A 20,025-nucleotide genomic window follows, 5' to 3' on the forward strand; every position below is an offset into this window, starting at 1 on the left:
AAATCCATCTGGATTCCTCATGTGCTTATTTGGCTAGGTATCTACTCGGGCTGGGAGGAACATTAACAAAAATTAACAAATCAACTAAGAGGGCATTGGAAAACCACTCAAACCGTTCAAAGTCGCATGGGTAGCAACCTGACAGCAGAACTTTGGTTTTCAGGTGACCATCTCAACTTAGCAAAACGACCCAAGCGCATGATGACCCAAGCTTACGTAATCCCCTGTTCAAACACATGCGTGAGTGACAGATACTTTCTATAATGTACTTTCTCTAGTTTCTTCAGCATTGCTCGTAAAGGACCAGGAGAGTCATCACAAAGGTCACTAATGGCTATGCAACTTAAGCTGTCATATTTGACACCAGAGTTATGGCATCAGCTGGCAAACACTGCTAAAGTAAGGGCAACATTGTCCCCTTACTTTTGCAAGCATTATTGTACAAAGTTTTTAGATGGTATAATATGGGTTTTGGGGAGCTGGAGGGGCCCCATAAACAGTTTCCCAAGCATGTTATTCTCATTCAAGTGTCAGTCCAATTTTTTGTTTTGAGACAGTGAGACAATGGTGGAGGGGGGGGGAATCACAGTTGCATGCAGAACATTCACTTGAACAGGAATTGCACAAAGAGAAACTTAGTGTTTTCCCATGTATGGTGTTGTGGCAACTGAGAGCCTAATATTTATTCAATGTCTATAAATATACAACCCAGTTTCATAATTTATAAATAAATATTTGGATAAGTATACAATGATCACTGGTCTGATAGGTACCTTTCTATTGACTTAACTATATAGTGCCTACAGTTAACTAGCAATATATAAAAAACAATTATGCATGGCTTTTGGAGATGATGGTGGGAGGGAGGAAGCATGTTTAAAAGACAGTTTTAATAGAAGTGTGCATGCACAGGAAAGCTCATACCTATGACAAACTTAGTTGGTCTCTAAGGTGCTACTGGAAGGATTTTTTATTTTTATTTTGACTGCGTCAGACCAACACGGCTACCTACCTGTAACTAATATTAAAAATGTTAAAATAATGAAACCTTCTCTCATAGAATCAGAGTTGGAAGAGACCCTGCATCTAGGCCAATCCCCTACAATGCAGGAATAGGCAGTGGTCCCTTACAGGGATTTTTACCTATAATAGAAATGGAACTAAATAATCCGCTACCACTAATGAAAACTTAAAAAACAAAAACAAAACACCCCTCACTGAATTTGCTTTTGTTTGCTGCTGCATTTCCTTAAGAAACAGACAGAGTGAAAAGTAATAAAATGAAACTCTGTGCAAAGTGCAATGAATTGCAGTTGGGTGAGAAAAGGTACGTGTTTGTTCCAAAATACTTTCCCTTCTTCACTTGCAAATTTCCATAGCATTTCCTCCCAAAATGAATGCTATTTTAAAAATTATAAGGGCTCGATTCACTCCTCAACAATGAATGCATGGTAAATGTTTTTAAATGTGAAAGATGGCCAGTAATATGAATGATCTATACAAGAAGAAGAAAAAGAAGAAAAGGTTTGATACACAAAAGGGGGGGATTAAAGTGAAAAATCAAGAGAGACAGAGAAAATGGAGACTGAAGTTTATTGAAGAAGAAAGCAGAGAGATAAGTGGATGACAGAAACCTATTACAATGATAAGAACCAGTAAATGAAGGTTGGTTGTCTGGAAAGATTTAAGAATTTTATGTGGGCATCTTAAGAAAGCTACAGAGGATATTTCTTTCTTGACTTATTTGAGCTAAAAGCACATGCTACTTTTAGGCACACACACAAAAATAATTTTCTCGCATAAAAACGAAACATAGTACCATGTTCTATGTTGTCAGGCTGGTCAAAAGAAGATTGATATTGCTATTGACCTGAAATAGCTTATGCATTAAAAAAATGAAAACAAGTAGTGGGCAGCTTTACTTAAGTTAGAAACCCCATGATTTCACAACTAAGCATTTCTGTGCGACCTCTAATTAAGTGGGACTTAAATTTATACCGGACTGCAATATAAACGTCTCTCAGTGCCTTGAAATAAAAGAATACTGACATCCTAGTCCTGAGTTCAGCCTGACAAATGCTGTGAGGTTGGTTTGTAACAGCCACTCTGAAAGCAGCAGAACAACTCAAATACAGTGGTACCTTAGTTCTCAAATGCCAAAAACCTGGAAGTAAGTGTTCCGGTTTTTGAATGTTTTTCGGAAGCCAAACATCCAATGTAGTTGTCGGCTATTGTTTCCGGGGCACCTGCACCAATCAGAGTTTTTGAACATTTCAGAAGTCAAATGGACTTCCGGAGCGGATTAAGTCTGGCACTTTTGTTTTTGCTACTTATTTTGCATTTTTGTTTTTGAGGCCATTTCGGTTCATTTGCTTTTATGACTGTGTGGAACCCAGTTCAGCTACTGATTGATTGATTGATTGTTTGATTGATTGTGTGACTGCGGAAATGGATAAAAGCCCCCCATTCAAACAAGGACTATCATCAGTGCAGGTAAAGGAAAAACAATAATTTTTATTTTTATTATCTACAATACTGTCTTTTTTATTTTATAGTACAGTACATTGATTATTGCTGTCATTTTATGGATCAATGGCCTTATTAGATAGTAAAATTAATGTTAAAATGCTATTTTCTGGGTTGTTTTTAAAAGTCTGGAATGCCTTAATCCGTTTTGCATTACTTTCTATGGGAAAGCACGCCTTGGTTTTGGAATGCTTTGGTTTTGGAAGGGACTTCCGGAACAGATTAAGTTTGAGAACCAAGGTACCACTGTACAAGTGATTTGGAACTGTTGCCTAGACACCTACTGGTAGGACAACAGTAGCAAGTATTTGAGTAGCTCGCACAGAATGCAAAGAAAAGAAATGGTCTTATACAAGTTGCAGTTTAATGAATCACCACACGTCTCTACAGTTCTTCTCCATATCAATGCTACCTTCCCCACTCTGCAGTGTTCTACAAATATGTGAATGAAACTAGGAATTCATATGCCATTTACTGAACTATAAAAATATACTACTGAAATATGTTAGAGAGTGTACACAACACACTTACTCCAGAGATTGCTTACTCAAAAGCAACAAAATCTTTTTCTCAGAAGAGTTTAAACAAGCAACGAGGATGGCTGTCTCTAAAGTAAAATGAGTATGTGTTACAAAGATTTCCCGCTTCCTGCTGATGGAGAAGAGACCATAGAAAGTCACTAAGGAGAACAGATAAAGGCCGAGGCGCTTTGTTATCACCTTCTAAGGGCTTCACAATCTGAAGCTTCTCTGGGAGGTAAGAGCGACTGCTGATGGACATTCCTGAATAGCCAGTAAATTCGGAAAACCTGGAGTGAGTTCCCAACGACATGATGCTCTCCGTTGGAGTAAGGGAGCCACTGTGGAGTTCACCCTTCTCGGCCAGTTCTCTCAGCTTCCTTTCCTGCTCTTCTTCAAAGAACCTCCTCTCGGACAGGTAGTTCTCTCTCCGAAGAGACAGCCTTCGAAGTGCCGTTTCCAGGTCGCTAGAGCCAGGGGTTCCTGGGGTTCCAGGTTTTTTGTTCTTTTCTTCATTTCTAAAACAAGGACAAAACACACTTAAATTTACACTGTGTGTACAAGCAACAGGAGGGGGGGGAAGACACGCAAAATGTCAATATTAGAAATGCCAGCAAAACTGCTACAAGCTCTCCGTAGCCAATTAACTGCTTCATCAGCAGAATATAGTAGTCTAGATTTGAAAATAAAAATGGCAGGGCTAGGAACGTGCAAGGTTTACATCTTCATAGAGCTATGCACTACAATACCACAGTCTCATTCCTGGTTAATGTATTTAGTGATGTGTTTCTCAAATTCTTTTTAAGCTAAACACACACACACACACACACACACACACACAAAATATGAATATAAATATAGCTCTACATGTATTAGAAAGGGAGGTCAGACATTTCCTAGCACAGAAAATCATTTTGGGGATTGCACACATTTCAAAGTAACCAAATCAAGTTGTACTCTGGGCTTAATGTGGATGGTGGACAGATAATTTGAGGAGGAAAGCCTCTCAGTTACAAAAAACACACACCAGAATTACAAACCCCCAAAATGATTTAAAAAATTCTCTTACTAGGAGGAGGTTGTGTCAATAACAGAAACCAGTTACCAGTAATTGTTAAAGGAAATATAGTAATTAACACAAACATGATTTGCCTGAACCATACCACACTGGACATTAGTTTGCAAACTTTAAGGTGTCCAGTGCTTTAAGACAACCCAATATAATTCACTTGTCCAGTGTTAGGAGGCTGCAGCACAACAATATATGAAAATCAGGTTTCTTCTGAATATCTCACTCAGATATAGCAATATTGATCCTTCTTACAATGTTAGGCTAGCAATATTGAGTCTCCTAACAATGTTAGGCTAGTATAGTATCCAACATATATCGCACAAGTCCCTGAATAGAAGAAAAGAATTAGGAAGTTCTTGTTCTGGAGATACAGCTAAACTCTAAGTATGCATTACTGACCCAGAGTCAGTAGAGTCAGTTTCTAGGATGATGCTATTAGTCTTGTTGTCTATCACAAAATTGGAAAGGTCTCCTCCATAGAAGCTGGATCGTGGTGTGCTGACACAGCTAGAAATGACCGAGTTCATTGCTGAAGACTGGTTAGACCCAGGGATGTTCATTGGAGAGGGAGTTAGAGATCTCTGCTTTACCACTTGGTTGATGTTTCGCACGGCATCGAAGACTCTCTTGTGATGGCTGGCAAAGACACAAGCAGTTAGTAACCAGCAAAATAAAACCCACAGCAGAGGAATTGTCTGCAGGGACATCATATTATATTAAGCTCAGCTTTTGTAAGAGAAAAACATGGTCTCAGAGATTAGCTTTGTGATTATGATCAAGAGTGAACAAAATCGGACAAACGGTTAAAAGTCGTTCTACGGAAAAGGAAAGAGCTGTAAGGTACAGTGGTACCTCGACATCCGAATGACTCTACTTCCGAAGGTTTCGACTTCCGAAGTCGGCAAACCCGGAAGTCTTTTCGCCGTGCGTGCGTTCTGCGCCTGCGCAGAAGCAGCGCACGCGGTCGGCGCATGCGCAAAACAGACACTTCAACAACCGAAGGATTCGACTTAAGAAGAGCGCCGCGGAACGGATCGCCTTTGTAAGTCGAGGTACCACTGTACTAAAGTTCCCCAAAACAATACTTCCCATTTTCCAGGTCACTTACTAAATGACCCTCTTCTATAGAAACTTGGCCAAGACTGTACCCTAGGATGAAACAGGGAATAATTATTGGGCTCGAATGCTTACATGCTCCCCACCAACTATCCTGAGAGAAAGCAATTCCCTGAAGCAGAAAACCCTGTATTGATCCTGGAATCTTTCTTGCCCTGCAGCATAGCTCTGGTTAGAAAAGCAGGTTTTGAACAGCCAGGGAGATCCTTTATGGAAATAAAATGTGGGATCTCCTACACTCGTTACATTCTCCCTGTAGCAATAGTAACATGCAGTGGTGGTTTGGGGTTTCTTGTTTTGTTTCTTAAGATAAAAAAATGCCCACAAAATGTGCTTGTGCATAAAACGATACAGCAGTAGCAGCATAGCTGCCAAGTTTTCCCTTTTCTTGCGAGGAAGCCTATTCAGCATAATGGAAAATCCCTTTAAAAAGGGGAGAACTTGGCAGCTATGGACTTCAGGACAAAGCAGGTGTTCTAGTTGCCATTTTTAAATGGCTGGCAGCACGTGGTGAGCATTTATATGAACTTCATATAACCGGCACCACGTGGTGAGCTACTAGCATACTGCAGCTTTGCCACATGGATCAGGAAATTTCTTCTAAGCGATCATAGATATTTTAGGGACCATTTGCAGTGATCTGATCCTGTGGTCAAACACTACAGATACCATCACACAGCTGCCTCTGCGTGCCATCCAAAGTGAATGCAGTGGTCCTGAGCGACTTCAATGTTGTATGAATAAGTAAGTTTTTCATATCCCGCCTTTTGCTTCAGGGAGCTCAAGGAAGTTCACAGTGGACTCCCGGCAGTTTCCCACCCAAATACTGATCTGACTTACACCTCTATAGCTTCAGCTATACATCATGTCTCTTGAGATAATGCTACTATAAAGTTGTCTAGTGTGTCCACATATACAAGCTTAAGCACTCTGACACTTAGCAGCCCTGTTTCACTATTTCTGAGGACCACTTTCTTACTTGTGCAGAATAAACATAGGAAGTTTTCAATTATCCCCCCCCCCTCACTATTTAGCTTGCAGCTTGAATTTCCATCTGTGTTAAGAAGACGGATAACAAAAATAGTGATTTAACACTATTCGAGGTTGGTTATTTTTCCAATTTCAACTATGATGCGGCTGAAAAACATTTTATTTAACTGCCCCCAAAGTTCTTTAAAAGTTGGCCTTAAAATATCCTTAAGATTTCTTCTCAATTGCTTTCCTCTCCAACAGAGAGAGGACCATTTCTAAGGAATGAGTTCACGTCTACCTTCCTTGCTAGAAAGAAAGAGCTGGCATTCTTAATTTGGGATTGCATAAAAAGGTTTGATTTCTACTATTCTTATTAAAATATCACAATACACCAGTCATACGTTAAGTCAGGGCTGTCAGGATCATCCAGATGCAGTTCTTTTCGCATTGACCCTTCAATTTCTGCTGCCAGGGAATCCTGTTAAGACAATTTTAAATCATGTCACACACAGCGTGTCATTAACACGTATGTCTATTTTCATAGCATGCAGTGATGCTGATATACTTGGGGCTTCTTTTATGGCAACAGAAAGGAACCATTTAGCTGCTTTCCCCCTATTAATAGCTCCAGCCATTCCTTGCATTTCACTTTATCACCAAGACTGTCATTATTTCCAAAGTGGGTTGAGTAGCACCCACAACCTCAGGCCCCCCCTTCCTCTGTTTATGGGAAGATTCAAGGCAATGATCCCGATTCTCCTCTCAATATTTACTGAAATTAGTTTCGGAATCTATTTCCTCATGCTAATCAAACTTGCCGCCAGCGCTGGCATGAGATGTACTTCTCAGAAATGATTTTATAAGGCGCATTACCATGGGGAAAAGGCCTAAGGAGTGGTAACGGCGTGATATGGCGTTTGGCATTGTCTTGTTCCGAAGGTTCTTCAGCTCTTCCTGCGCCTCGTGAAGCATTTCCATACACTCCGCATACTTGTCTTCCAGCTCTCGTAACTGCAACGCACACAGAATGGAAATTATTTCCAGGAACCTTGGGCTATCTAAAGGCTACAGAAAACTATTCAAACAGGGGGGGGCACTTTTAAATAAATAATAAAAAGCTAAACATCTATGAATTGTACATTCCACATGTACATTTAGTTCTGTCTGTATCTATTTTAATGATGGTCTCAGCAATTTGCCATTAAAGAGACTGGGATTCCGTTGGGCTCTACAAGCTGAATAACTGATGCAAATTGCATAGAATCATCGTCATCTTGCAAAACTTATTAGATAAAAAGCTCCACAGAGCCCAGAAGATCCATCATTTGATCATGGAGACTGCACAGGTTTCTTTCGGCCTTGCAGACAAATTTTAAAGCTGTCTGTATGGCAATGAAAGACTAGCGCCTTACTTTTAAATGAAAAAACAGAGAACGCAAGAAATCAGGTTCTGTCCTTACATACACACACTTGGTTTGGAACTCTCTTAGGGCCACATTTTCAAAGAGCGAAGTCCAAGGATTTAACAGTTAGAAGAATATAAAGCTTGACGCTGCGCAGGGTTAAGTGTACTGAAAGACCACTGGCATCTCTGGGCATAAGCACGCTCACCTCTGCACAGAACTGGGCTGCAAGCTATCCTATTTTACTTACAATTCTTACAGCGAAGAATTACATACATATTTTTGGGAAGTAAATCCCATTGTGTTCACTGCAATTTACTCCCATGTTTATAGGACCACAGCCTTAGTGTTTATTTTGTTTTGCAAATCCATTTATCCTGGAGATTATTATCTGTGATCCTTACTTAATTCACGGAAAAGAAGGCTCAGCCATCAGAGGCCTGTCTGAGGATAGGCGTAATCTTAGGGTAAAGGTAAAGGGGTCCCTGACCATCAGGTCCAGTCGTGTCCGACTCTGGGGTTGCGGCGCTCATCTTGCTCTATAGGCCGAGGGAGCCAGCGTTTGTCCGCAGACAACTTCTGGGTCATGTGGCCAGCATGACAAAGCTGCTTCTGGCGAACCAGAGCAGTGCACGGAAACACCGTTTACCTTCCCGCCGGAGCGGTCCCTATGTATCTACTTGCACTTTGATGTGCTTTCGAACTGCTAGGTGGGCAGGAGCTGGGACCGAGCAACGGGAGCTCACCCCGTCGCAAGGATTCGAACCGCCAACCTTCTGATCAGCAAGCCATAGACTCTGTGGTTTAACCCACAGTGCCACCTGGGTCCCTAGGCGTAATCTTAGGAAGAGTCAAATGCAAAGGCTTGCACCAAGGAAATAGTACATTGTCAAGTCCACTTCTCAGTTTCTTATTAAAAATGCTATTAAGCTTCCCAAGGACAAAAAAAAATCTCCCTGCATATATCAAAGAAGAGGTTTTTTTTATTTCAGATGAATACTGTATTTAAGGTTTTAAGCAATTTCATAGGTGTGAAATGACATTGTGTGGACCCAAGGAAACTGAATTCAAAAGCTATCACACAAATGCTCCTCCCTAATTCAAATGATTCTTCTGCCATGAGACCAAATGCTACAGCATTTCAAGGCTATTAATATCAACTGAACTGAAAGCATTTCCCTGCTCCCTAACCATATGACTATTAAAGAGGCACACTTACTTCTGCTGTGAGCTGCCTTTGGGCATCTTTAGCTGCTCCCAGATGTTGGATGAGTTCTTCATTTTCCACCGTACACTGAAAAAAGACAAGCATCACAACAGTTTAGCCACCCCGTGCTGTCTCTTCTTTTAAAAACATTTAAACAGGTTTGGGAACAGAAGGGGCTCATCAAATGGGAAAGAAGAAAGGTGGCACTACATTAGCTATTTTGCTTATTACTTTAATGAACCTTACAGCTTTTGCCTTTTTCTGCAAATCCACTATCTGAGAGAGAAGGTGAGTGATTTCCTCCTGCTGTCGGGCAGCATCGTCCGTTTTCTTGGCCAACTCTTCAGAGATACTTGCAATCTGGATGTTTGCATCTCCTTAAATAATTAAGAAACAATTGTAAGAATGAGCTTACATGGAAAAGTACGGTATTTGGCATCGCAATTGCTTGCTAAATCAAGATAAGCAAGGTACTTATAAGCTATCTTTGAACAGAGAGGCAGAGAAAGAGAACATGCAATCTGGCATGAGGAAGGTTTTTCCAACTGCTGCAGAGCTACATAGAAAAAGCCAATGCCATAAATATTGTTGAAGTGTTACTGCAATTGCAGGGTGGGTTTTCTCAATATATGAGCCGTGCAAGAGAACAGGGACAAAACAGTTCTGAAACCAAGTGTTGTAGGTCCATTAGTTCTCAACCCATGTGCTGGGGCTGCTGATAACTTAAAAGCAGCACACACCAACTCCCTTGACTTGCACAGAAAAAAGGCACAAACTCCAAAAGAAAAGCCTTGTATCAGAACATCCTGATTATTCAGTCAAAAAGCAAGGAAAGAAGAAAACGTACTGAGCTCCTTCACACAGTCGTTGACAAGCTGCTGTTCTTTCTCTTCAAAAGAAATGGTTTCGGTCTGCAGCTGGCAAGCCTGTTCAAAGTATTTTTTTAAAAGAAGAAGTCCAAAGTTAGCATTGTGTTAACTTCTTGCTAGATCTAGCCTTGTAAAAAGGGGGGGGGGACTTTCAACAGCAGACCACAATTCCAGGACATCAACAAACACAGCCATTCTCAACCTTGGCTCCCTAAATGTAGCCAGCATGGCCAGCGGTCAGGGATGATGGGAATTGTAGTTCAAGAACGCCTGGAGATTGAGAAAGGCTGAGTAAGCAATGCATAGTCTCCCACATCCCTCTTGTGACTATGTGGAACAATGACAAGTCGCGACCACTAGGTGTCATCATTGATTTTTGATATATACATAGGCAAAGCTTAAAAGATTAACATTTTGCATCAAATTTAATGGCAGGCGAATATATTCAGGGGAAGAGTTAAATGTTCACTATTAAAAACACACCCCAAACACAACACACCCAAAAAGATTCAATAGAAACACAAGTCTGCAATATACTTTGATAAATAAAGCTCAAGGGTGGTTTGTACTTGTAACTTCCAGCTCAATAAATAGCTTCTTAACATTTACAGTGCTAATCTTGGGAGTAATGCTTAGTTAAGAAGCTATCGCCATCTTGACTTTTTCAGCATCACTATCAAATGACTGTCCCTATTTACTGTATATCAGATGCTGTGCATTGCAACCAGCCTCTAAACCAGGCATCCCCAAACTTCGGCCCTCCAGATGTTTAGCCTACAACTCCCATGATCCCTAGCTAACAGGACCAGTCGTCAGGGATGATGGGAATTGTAGTCCAAAACATCTGGAGGGCCGAAGTTTGGGGGTGCCTGATATACACCATACATTTAAAGCACACCCCACCCCCAGGGATCCTGGGAACTGAGCTATAATTCTCAACACCCTTAAACCACAGTTCCCATGACTCTTTGAAGGAACGTGCTTTAAATCTACGCCTTAGACAAGGGTCAATACTGTCATGCAATATTTGCAAACATTCATTAGGGAAGCAGGGTGGAGTGGAGAGAATAATCTATAGATTACACAGAATTTATGGAGTAAAAGCTTACTAATCAATCAGTCCTGATTCCCGTGGAAAAAGAAGCAAACTTATGGTAGGTAAAATACTGGGATATGTTTTACCTCTGATCTAAGCACAACGTTCTCCTCTTCAAGGTCCTTAAGTTTCTTTTGAAGGGAATCTAAATGAAAATAGTTCTGGACAGATGAAGACGACTCATTCCTCTTCAACCTGGTAAGAGGCCCATTAGACACGTTTATTTTTGCTCCCTTTTGTTTGCAGTGTTTGTAGCGGAGCTGCACAGCAGAAGTTCCAACAACCAGAGCCAAATGAGAGCTAGCATTTTCATAGGTTTGTCAGAGAGTTTAAAATAAATAAAGAAATGAAGCCATTGTGTTTATTCCGCCCATTTCTAACAGAGAACCTTTAGCTACAAACTGTTGGGGGGGGGGACCCTTCAGCTCTCTGAAGGAGATGGTTTGCAAAAAAGTAACCTTTTGATTCCATGACTACTACAACACATAAAAATAACAAAAAGCTGTAGCAGCAGAGGCACAAAAAACAGAAAGCTGCAAGCAGGGGTTGTAATATACTGTTAGCTGCCTATGAAACAAGACTTTGGGCTTTTTGTTGCTCAAAAACTGATCTGAACTGCTGATCAGCCTTTGTTAACATGCTGTTGTGTTGCTGAACAAAATTCTTCAAAAGGACAGGATTTAGTTCAAAACTTATTCCCTGTTGGATATAGCAAAAGTGACATACAGTGGTGCCTCGCTAGACGAAATTAATTCGTTCCACGGGTCAATTCATGTAACGAATTTTTCGTCTAGCGAGTCCCAGTTTCCCATAGGAATGCATTGAAACTTAATCAATGCGTTCCTATAGGCTCTGGGGGACTTGCAGCAGCATGCAACGGGGCTTCGGAGGAGGTCTCCGAAGCCCGGTCCGATGCCGGTTGTGTGCAAGGCGGCAGGGGGAGAAGCTCTCTTCTCCCAGCCACCGCCTTGCCTGCCTCCCCCGACACGGAGCGCAACTTCGGAAGCCTCTGAAGTTGCGCTCCGTGCTGGTGGTGCGGGGTGGGGTGGTGGCTCCGGGGGATGGAGCCGAATCGCAGCGGGCGCTGCTTGCCCCCGCCTGTCTTCCCCGAGCCAAGGGCAGCCGCCGCACTGCCGCGTTTTGGCTCCGTCCCCCCTGGCAAAGGAAGATTAGCTGTCGAAGCGGCGGTCATAGAAAATTTTGTCGTCTTACGAATGCCTCGCGCAACGCAAAACTCTTTCATCTAGCGAGTTTTTCCGTTGTGCGAGGCATTCGTAAAGCGAGGCACCACTGTATTACTGAACTAAGGAAGACATTCCTTGTCAGGAAGGTAGACTGATTATCTCATTTCTTAACTGGTGTGAGCCTGCTATTAATATCAGGTTCTGAATTGGATCCTGTAGCTCAACACTGGACTTCCATATTGCTGCATAGATCAGTTAGGTCTACTGTCGGTCAATGGAAGCCCAAAACATCTAATGCTGGTAATCAAACTGTATGTATGCTGTATTTTTGCACTATTTACTGGAAAGGTCCGAATGGAGCAGCATGCTACAGAACGAACCCAAAAGGAGACTAGTAAAACCACAGCTGAGTACTGTTGGTAACACCTACTCATGATCAAGAGTACTCAGTGGTGAGATAATACAGACACGATTTGACCATTTGGTCCTTTCATTGGGAGCTGAGGCTCACCTGCAGCCTGGATGCAAAACCCATGTGGTGATGCCAGATGCTGGATACAAAAATCATGTGGGCTATGCCAGATGGGGCTGAAGGATGCAAAATGGACAGTATAGCATGACCTATGTTTCCTGGCCCAAACTTACGGAGTTGAACAGATGGATTCCGGCTCGCTCTCTTCAGCAGCACTGGTGTAAAACTGAAGCAGCTCATCTTTCATGGACAGCTCATGACGTAACTGAGAAACCTGAACAAATGAAGGGGGGAAATCTGTCATACATTTGTTTTCAAGTTCATCTTGGGTAGCAAAATTTAAGTGTCAGGCTTTGTGCGGTTCTGCTAGCCAATGGATCTACTTCAAAAAGGACATAAGAAGATTCCCTCTGTTGAAGAAAAACACAGATCAAGAATTCCAGTGCCTGCTACGATTAAAGGTGGGTTACTTCTCCGTATCTTTTTCATTTCAAAAGTTGCAAATTCATCACTATTTTATTATAAGTGTTGTTGATTAAATAGTAGGACACCAATGGAGAACTCAAAAACCTGGTAGTGAATCAAACAAGAGGACTTCAACCACTTCAAGCAAGATATAACAAAATGCCATTCCTAGCTAGACACAATCTAAGATTGTAAGTTGGAATCCTTCCCCTTTTTTGGAAGGGAAATGAACTATAGCAGCCATTGCCATGTTTGTTTCTCTCTGTGTCTCCATTGCTCTTCTCAATTTCCTCTTTTTGTTTTGGAAGCGGGACTTCCATTTCCTGTGACCTGGTTCACAGGCAACACTAAGCCAAGCCATGGTTTAGTGTGGATGCACAGGCTTCAAGCAAGGAGATTGTGGCTACTTTATTCCTCCCTCAATCCTGCCGCTGCTGCGAGCTAAGTCATGGTTTGGCTTAATGCGTCATCTGAACCCCAGGCTTGTGGTTTTTCTTGCTCCAGAGAAACCACAAGCTGTAACCAAGGTTTGTTCTAAGACAAACCACAAGCCCGGATTCTGGTGACACAATAAGCCAAACTATGACTCAGCTCACAGCAGAAGGACAACAAAAGGAGTAAAACGACCACGATAGTCACTCAGCAAGCATGCACACACTTGTTGGCTCAATGAACAAGTCAGTGTTTGATATGGATGAACTTCATAGCTTAATTTAAATTATTGTCCTGAGCTAACCCAAAACCTTCAATGCATTTAAAATTTGAAACCAGAAATAAATTTATCACTTAAAATGTGCTCAGGTAGAAGACTCCTTGTTCACAAATTAAATCTGAACATCCAAGAAAAAGGATAATCCTAAAAATTATATCTCCACATACTCTTGCCTGTTAAATAACTTGGCATGTCATTAACTAAGTGCATTTGTTCCAACTTAATAATACAATGACAAATCAGGAAGAAGGCGGATCTTAAGCTGTTAAATGCAGATATGAAAGCTGTGCACTAAATTTATTTCATGGTTAGAGAGGTCAATATTCCTGGTGCTTGAGCTGATAATATTCAAGTATGGGCAAAATGCTTGTTTGTATTCACAAAAGGGTATTGCTAAGTCTAGATGAAACTTTTAGCTGTTAAAGCAAGAAAACAGACTTCAAAATCATATGGTCTCCTCTATACTAAACCAGAATGAGAATTTATTTAATAGAAGCTCCTAGATCATATTTCCAAAGGAGACAGGATTTGGTGCATAGAGTAATGATACCCCTCAGCTAGATACTTAAAATACTGGAGCATAGCAAAGACCAGCAGTATTTGCTAAGATGATACATTTGTTTTTGCTATTAGAATGAGCATTGCTTCTCACAAAAGCAATTTACAGACAAAAATAATCCATTGCAATCCACAACTCAGAGACTATGTCTGAAGCAGTGAAATGTTGACTCCAGTGCACTCACCTCGTTTTCTTTAGTGCCTTACAATGCGTCTGAGTCTCTGCTTTCATAATTTAGTACTACTGGAAAGAGTTGCATAGGGTAGAAGTTAGTAGCAATTATTTGAAGTTGGGAAAGAGGAAAGGCTCTGTCCTTGAGACAGAAGGAAAATAAGATTTAAGTAGGGTGTATGGGAACACAGAAAAGCATGATGCCACAGGATGAAAAGGAAAGTTGGGTTTTAAAAAACCTAAGCAAAAGGAAGTAGAGGCAAAACACCTGCCCCATGGGGATTACATCAGATGCCTAGACAAGGACATTTCCAGCCTTGAATTAGAAAATTCAGTCAAATTAGAAAATTCAACAAGCTGAACATGGGAAGGCAACCTTTACTTATAAGCCCAGTTGATATACTATACTAAAGTATGATTGACACACACACACACACACACACACACACACACACACACGTATATATACTGCCTTTCAGCCTATATCAGCCCAAGGCAGTATAATAAAACACAATCTTCATACAGGAGAGAGACGGGCAGAGAGGGATGGAGGAAATAGTAAAATCAATGTAAAAACAAAAGTAAAAACTAGCTAGCAAAATTTAGAATACAGTAGAACCTGTTACAAGTCTGGTGAAATAAAAATTTTTTGACTGCCCATCTAAAAGCCCTCCACAAGGAGTTTGCCAAAGGAAAAAATGTTCCACAGTCAAGGTGTTGCCACTAAGAAGGCCTATGTGTATGCCTTGTGTACAAGCCTGAAAGAGCCAGAGTCAAGTGTTGGACTTGTGTGTTTTCCCTCCCGATCTTCCTCTCATACTGCCAAGAAGAGAAACAAACTGTACCGCTCAACCCTCCTGATTTAAGTGGGACATCCTGGAATCATAGAAGCCATCCGGGCTTCTGCTTGGATCCCAGAACTTTCCGCCTTTTGGTCCTGTGCTATGGCGCAAGCCAGCTGACTCATGCCAGAGTCCTGGACCACAAGGTGCTCATTTTTGGTTGGGCACTATGGGGGGAAATCAGCTGAGATATTTGAGATTTTGAGATCCTGGCTCATATTTAGATACCTGGAGCTCCAATATCATCCTCATCAGTTTGTTTGTTTTATAAATCCCTAGGCAACTAGAAACCACCATTTTCAACTACTGAACTAAATAAGTTGCTGTGAAGCAATTTACTGTATGTCCAGTTAACTGAAGCGCCAATGTAAGAAGAGGTACATAAAATGATCAGATTCATTCATTATGTCTCCCTCACATGTTCTGAGGCACATGATCCTCTTCACATTCTAAAACAAAATGCTGTAAAATAGCAAAGTAGACTTTTATAATTCCTAAAAGAGTAGCAGTAGTCTCTGGTATTCCATTTTCTTAGCACATATTTCCTTGCAGCAAGAAAGTCTCTTTATAAGGCTTTCGGATGTGGTCCACAATTCAATGCAAGTGTCAATCCCAAGGTGAATGGATGTAAACGATGCTTCATTCTAAACTATTGCAACATCCTTTGGGCAAGCAACCCCGCTGATAACACAGAAATATATGATGCTACTGAGGTACACAAAGCCAGAGCAGTGTGTTGTGTCAATTAGGAACAAAGAAAATTTGTGTGATTATGAAAAACCCATTCTTAATTAGGCAGTGAGTGTGATGAAATATTTGATCTATAAAGAAATGCAAAGTGTTAAGAGTTTTTTCTTTTCTTTTTTTAAAAAAACCACAAAGCAGGCATGGCCAAACTTGGCCCTCCAGATGTTTTGGGACTACAGTTCCCATCATCCTTGACCGCTGGTCCTGTTAGCTAGGGATGGTGGGAGTTGTAGTCCCAAAACATCTGGAGGGCCGCAGTTTGGGGATGCCTGCCCAAGGTACTATTTCTGAGTTAGTGGAATCTGTAACCTGAAGTGTTCGACCATGCCTGCCCTAAAGGATGCTTAGGAACAGCTGTTAATTAACAGCAATATATAATTGCAAACACAGTCCAAACAATGTTTTAAAGAGATGGTGGAAGTACAAGTGCACATTAGGCAAGCCTTACTTCAACAAAATAAGTAGCCAACAGAGACCTCTCTAGATTACACTGATGGAAACTGCAAATGAGGGTGCAAAAGCCAGGCGAAGAATAGGCCAAGGTTAGAATCATCACAACAAATCTTGTCCGAGAGCAGCACATGAAGAGGATTTTGCTTTCCAGCTATACTTTAGTATACTTGCTTTTCCTGTTTGGTAGAACATGTGGATAATGAAGGAGGAAAAGGCCTGATACTACAGGAAATTGGGGTTACAGTAGCAAAGACTCCAAAGAACACAGGTAGGAATGGGGGAAGCAGGTGATCAAGCAACAGTCAACACCCGTAAGGTGACAGGGTACCTTGAGAGGCGATGGGGTGGGGAAAGGAACAAGGAAGAAGTCCTGGAAAAATGTCACAGGTGAGGGAAGCAGCAGAAGTGTGGGGTGAAAGAAGGATCTAGAAGGCCAAGAAGCTTTAATACGCTGCTTAAGTTTGAACACCAAATAATAATGATGATGATGATTTTATACCCTACCCATCTCACTGGCTTGCCCCAGCCATTCTGGGCTGCTTCCAACAAATATAAATACATAATAAAACATATGGAACTGACATGGAAGAAAAGGCAAGATACAAGGGCAAATAAAACCAAACGGGTTGGGCTTGGGGCAGTGGTGGGATGAAGTTTACTGAACTAGGAACATGTCAATTATTAGACACACGTGGATTCCCTCACCTCTTCCCTGATGTGTTCTACTTGTTCTTCAAGGAGTTCATTTCTCTCAGTCAGAGTCTTATTCTTCTTTAACAAGGACTGGCCAATCCGAGCAGCTAATTCTAAATCCCGCTCTTTCTGTAAAAAAAAAAAGGGACAAAAAAACACAAAGGGTCTCAATTATTGGCTCATTTAGAAAATGACTACTTTCTGAAAGCACATGAACGTTCAATCAGTGTTCTAGGTAAGACGAGAAAGGCTGCTTTTCAAAACGAAGAAACCCACAATTTGTGCTTATTTCCTTTTCTTCGTACTGCAGAGGAAACACCCACATAATCTGGGAAACCTGCTGCGTACAGTATTTCAACTATGCATAGAATAGTACAGCCCAAAGTTCAAGTGTGAGAAAGTTAACGAAATCCAGATCTTACTCCTTTATTTGAAAACTGTCAGCCAGGGTGCAAGTATAAGTGGCGTACATTTTGCAAAGCGCTGCGCAGGGACCTTGAGGGTATTGCCACTTGATGCCTTTTAACAACGCTTAGTATTTCTATACAAAAATAAAGCCAGCCATGCTGGCCTGCAAGGAAAGCTCTAATTATGTCAACAAGCCTGATGAAGAGTTCTAGAGAACTCAAAAATTTGCACGGAATTTTGTAACATTTACAGGTATTGCCCTAATATGAGTGTTAATATACAACCAACATTCTTTCTAAGTGGTCAGGGTGTGTCATCTACTCAGGGCAGACATCCCCAAACTCAGCCCTCCAGCTGTTTGGGGACTACAAATCCCATCATCCCTGACCACTGGTCCTGTTAGCTAGGGATGATGGGAGTTGTAGTCCCAAAACAGCTGGATGGCCGAGTTTGGGGATGCCTGACTCAGGGTTTCCCAAACTTGGGTCTCCAGCTGTTTCTGGACTACAGCTCCCACCATCCCTGACCACAAGTCCTGCTAGCTAAGGATGATGGGAGTTATAGTCCAAAAAGAGCTGGAGACGCAGTAATACTTACAAGTGCCCTGTGAAATAGGCTGGTAATCATCCCAGCACCATAGGTGTAGAATTGAGGCTAAGAGATAATGAATAAAGGTAAAGGTAAAGGTAAAGGTACCCCTGACCATTAGGTCCAGTTGTGACCGACTCTGGGGTTGCAGCGCTCATCTCGCATTTTTGGCCGAGGGAGCCGGCATACAGCTTCAAGGTCATGTGGCCAGCATGACAAAGCCACTTCTGGCGAACTAGAGCAGCACACGGAAACGCCGTTTACCTTCCCGCTGTAGCGGTACCTATTTATCTACTTGCATGTTCAGGTGCTTTCGAACTGCTAGGTTGGCAGGAACAGGGACCGAGCAATGGGAGCTGAGCAACAGGAGCTCACCCCGTCGCGGGGATTCGAACAGCCGACCTTCTGATCGGCAAGCCCTAGGCTCTGTGGTTTAACCCACAGTGCCACCCACGTCCCTCCTAGTTGCTTTACCTGGTGTTAATATACTCCCCTTCCCAATTCACCGAAGACCCTCTAGCAGCACCCAATGCATGACACCAGGGGAGCAATCATGGCTAGAAAGGGTGCGATGAGCAACAGAGTTCTGTTGTCCCGTTCATATGTAAATGCAATGGGTGAAAAGGGCTCAATCAACAAGGCTGAAAGTAATGGTTTCTGAAGATGACAAACATTCCCCAAGGAACATATTGCTGTTATTATTCAATGATAAGATGGCATACTTGCCTCTTCAAGAAGACGTGTAACAGCATCAATGTCATTGTATGTTTTAGTCATCTGGCCCACTCTTTCAGCACATAGAACTGGAAGGGGAAAAAGAGAGAGAGAAAATCACATTTTGTCCACTGTAAAGCGGTGCTTGATATAAACATAAAAGAGGGGGGAAATAATGTTTCATCAAATAATCACTGTATCACATTGCATAAGTACCTGCAGCCTGATTCTACACATGCTCACTAAGTGTGTTCAGTGAGGACCAGTCACAAGTGTGCATAGAGTTGCTGTCATTTGCTTCCAGAAATATTAGAAGGGGTCTGAAATAACAATTCCCTTCTATACAGCTGAACGTAGTGCTTGCAATATAGCTGAGGTCAACATGTGACTCCTTATAGAATTTTATATGTTTTCTAAAGTATATCTACAGCAGGGGTCAGCAAACTTTTTCAGCAGGGGGCCGGTCCACTGTCCCTCAGACCTTGTGGGGGGGGGGGGGCGAACTATATTTGTTGGGGGGGAAATGAACGCATTCCTATGCCCCACAATTAACCCAGAGATATTTGTTATTTTAAATAAAAGGACACATTCTACTCATGTAAAAACATGCTTATTCCTGGACCATCCACAGGCAAGATTTAGAAGGCGATTGGGCAGGATCCGGCCCCCGGGCCTTAGTTTGCCTACCCATGGTCTACAGCTTGGATCCTAAGATATGTTAACTTAAAGAAGTTCATGGAAGGAATACTGACAGGGGGTGTTTGGGAGAGGAAAGTCACCCAAGATTTGGTATGTCACTTTTTGTTTGTTTGGCTTCAGCAGTCCCTACCCTCCATCGAATATTGTTCAGGAGCATCTCCCCCCCTTTCTGGAGAAGCTTGGGGTGGGGAGGGGGACACAGTGTTGCAGCAATGAGGAGCAGGTGGGAAGCTTTTATTTAATAAGCTTCCTTAAATTAACATCTTAGGATCCAAGCCCGCGAGTTTAAGTATATAATGCTATAGATTTATAGGTGCCAGAATTTAATTAAGGTTTGGGGGCGTCAAAGTGAATTTGCTTGGAGGAAACAGCCAGACCCAAGTGTGTATTTAAGCTAGTAAGGGGAATGATGGACCCATATATCATAAAGACACAATAGCCTCTGTCGTGCCTAATTCTCTAAAGGACATACAAATCCTGGTTAAGTGCCGAAACCCCTGGATTCTCGTACACTGCTCAGTGGAGATTGGGGTGGCCTG

The 20,025-nt window shown here is 41.9% G+C and overlaps 1 protein-coding gene across 10 annotated transcripts in view; it reads right to left on the reverse strand.

Annotated features, from left to right (window-relative positions):
* Positions 1 to 20,025, reverse strand: part of TRAK1 (trafficking kinesin protein 1) — a 124,419-nt gene that overhangs the window by 20,632 nt on the left and 83,762 nt on the right. For all 10 annotated transcript variants that reach the window (XM_035130168.3, XM_035130169.3, XM_088653663.1 and 7 more), the window contains 11 exons: positions 18,800 to 18,876; positions 17,090 to 17,206; positions 12,609 to 12,709; positions 10,866 to 10,974; positions 9,662 to 9,740; positions 9,061 to 9,191; positions 8,827 to 8,901; positions 7,078 to 7,215; positions 6,606 to 6,682; positions 4,516 to 4,752; positions 3,246 to 3,562 (listed from right to left, as the gene is read on the reverse strand). In XM_035130168.3, coding sequence (XP_034986059.3) covers positions 3,246 to 3,562; positions 4,516 to 4,752; positions 6,606 to 6,682; positions 7,078 to 7,215; positions 8,827 to 8,901; positions 9,061 to 9,191; positions 9,662 to 9,740; positions 10,866 to 10,974; positions 12,609 to 12,709; positions 17,090 to 17,206; positions 18,800 to 18,850 — 1,432 coding nt within the window. In that variant the 5' untranslated portion in view covers positions 18,851 to 18,876. The remainder of the gene's footprint in view (positions 1 to 3,245; positions 3,563 to 4,515; positions 4,753 to 6,605; positions 6,683 to 7,077; positions 7,216 to 8,826; positions 8,902 to 9,060; positions 9,192 to 9,661; positions 9,741 to 10,865; positions 10,975 to 12,608; positions 12,710 to 17,089; positions 17,207 to 18,799; positions 18,877 to 20,025) is intronic.

Source organism: Zootoca vivipara, chromosome 11, assembly GCF_965207765.1.
Source record: "Zootoca vivipara chromosome 11, rZooViv2.hap1.1, whole genome shotgun sequence".
In the NCBI taxonomy this organism is placed as follows: domain Eukaryota; kingdom Metazoa; phylum Chordata; class Lepidosauria; order Squamata; family Lacertidae; genus Zootoca; species Zootoca vivipara.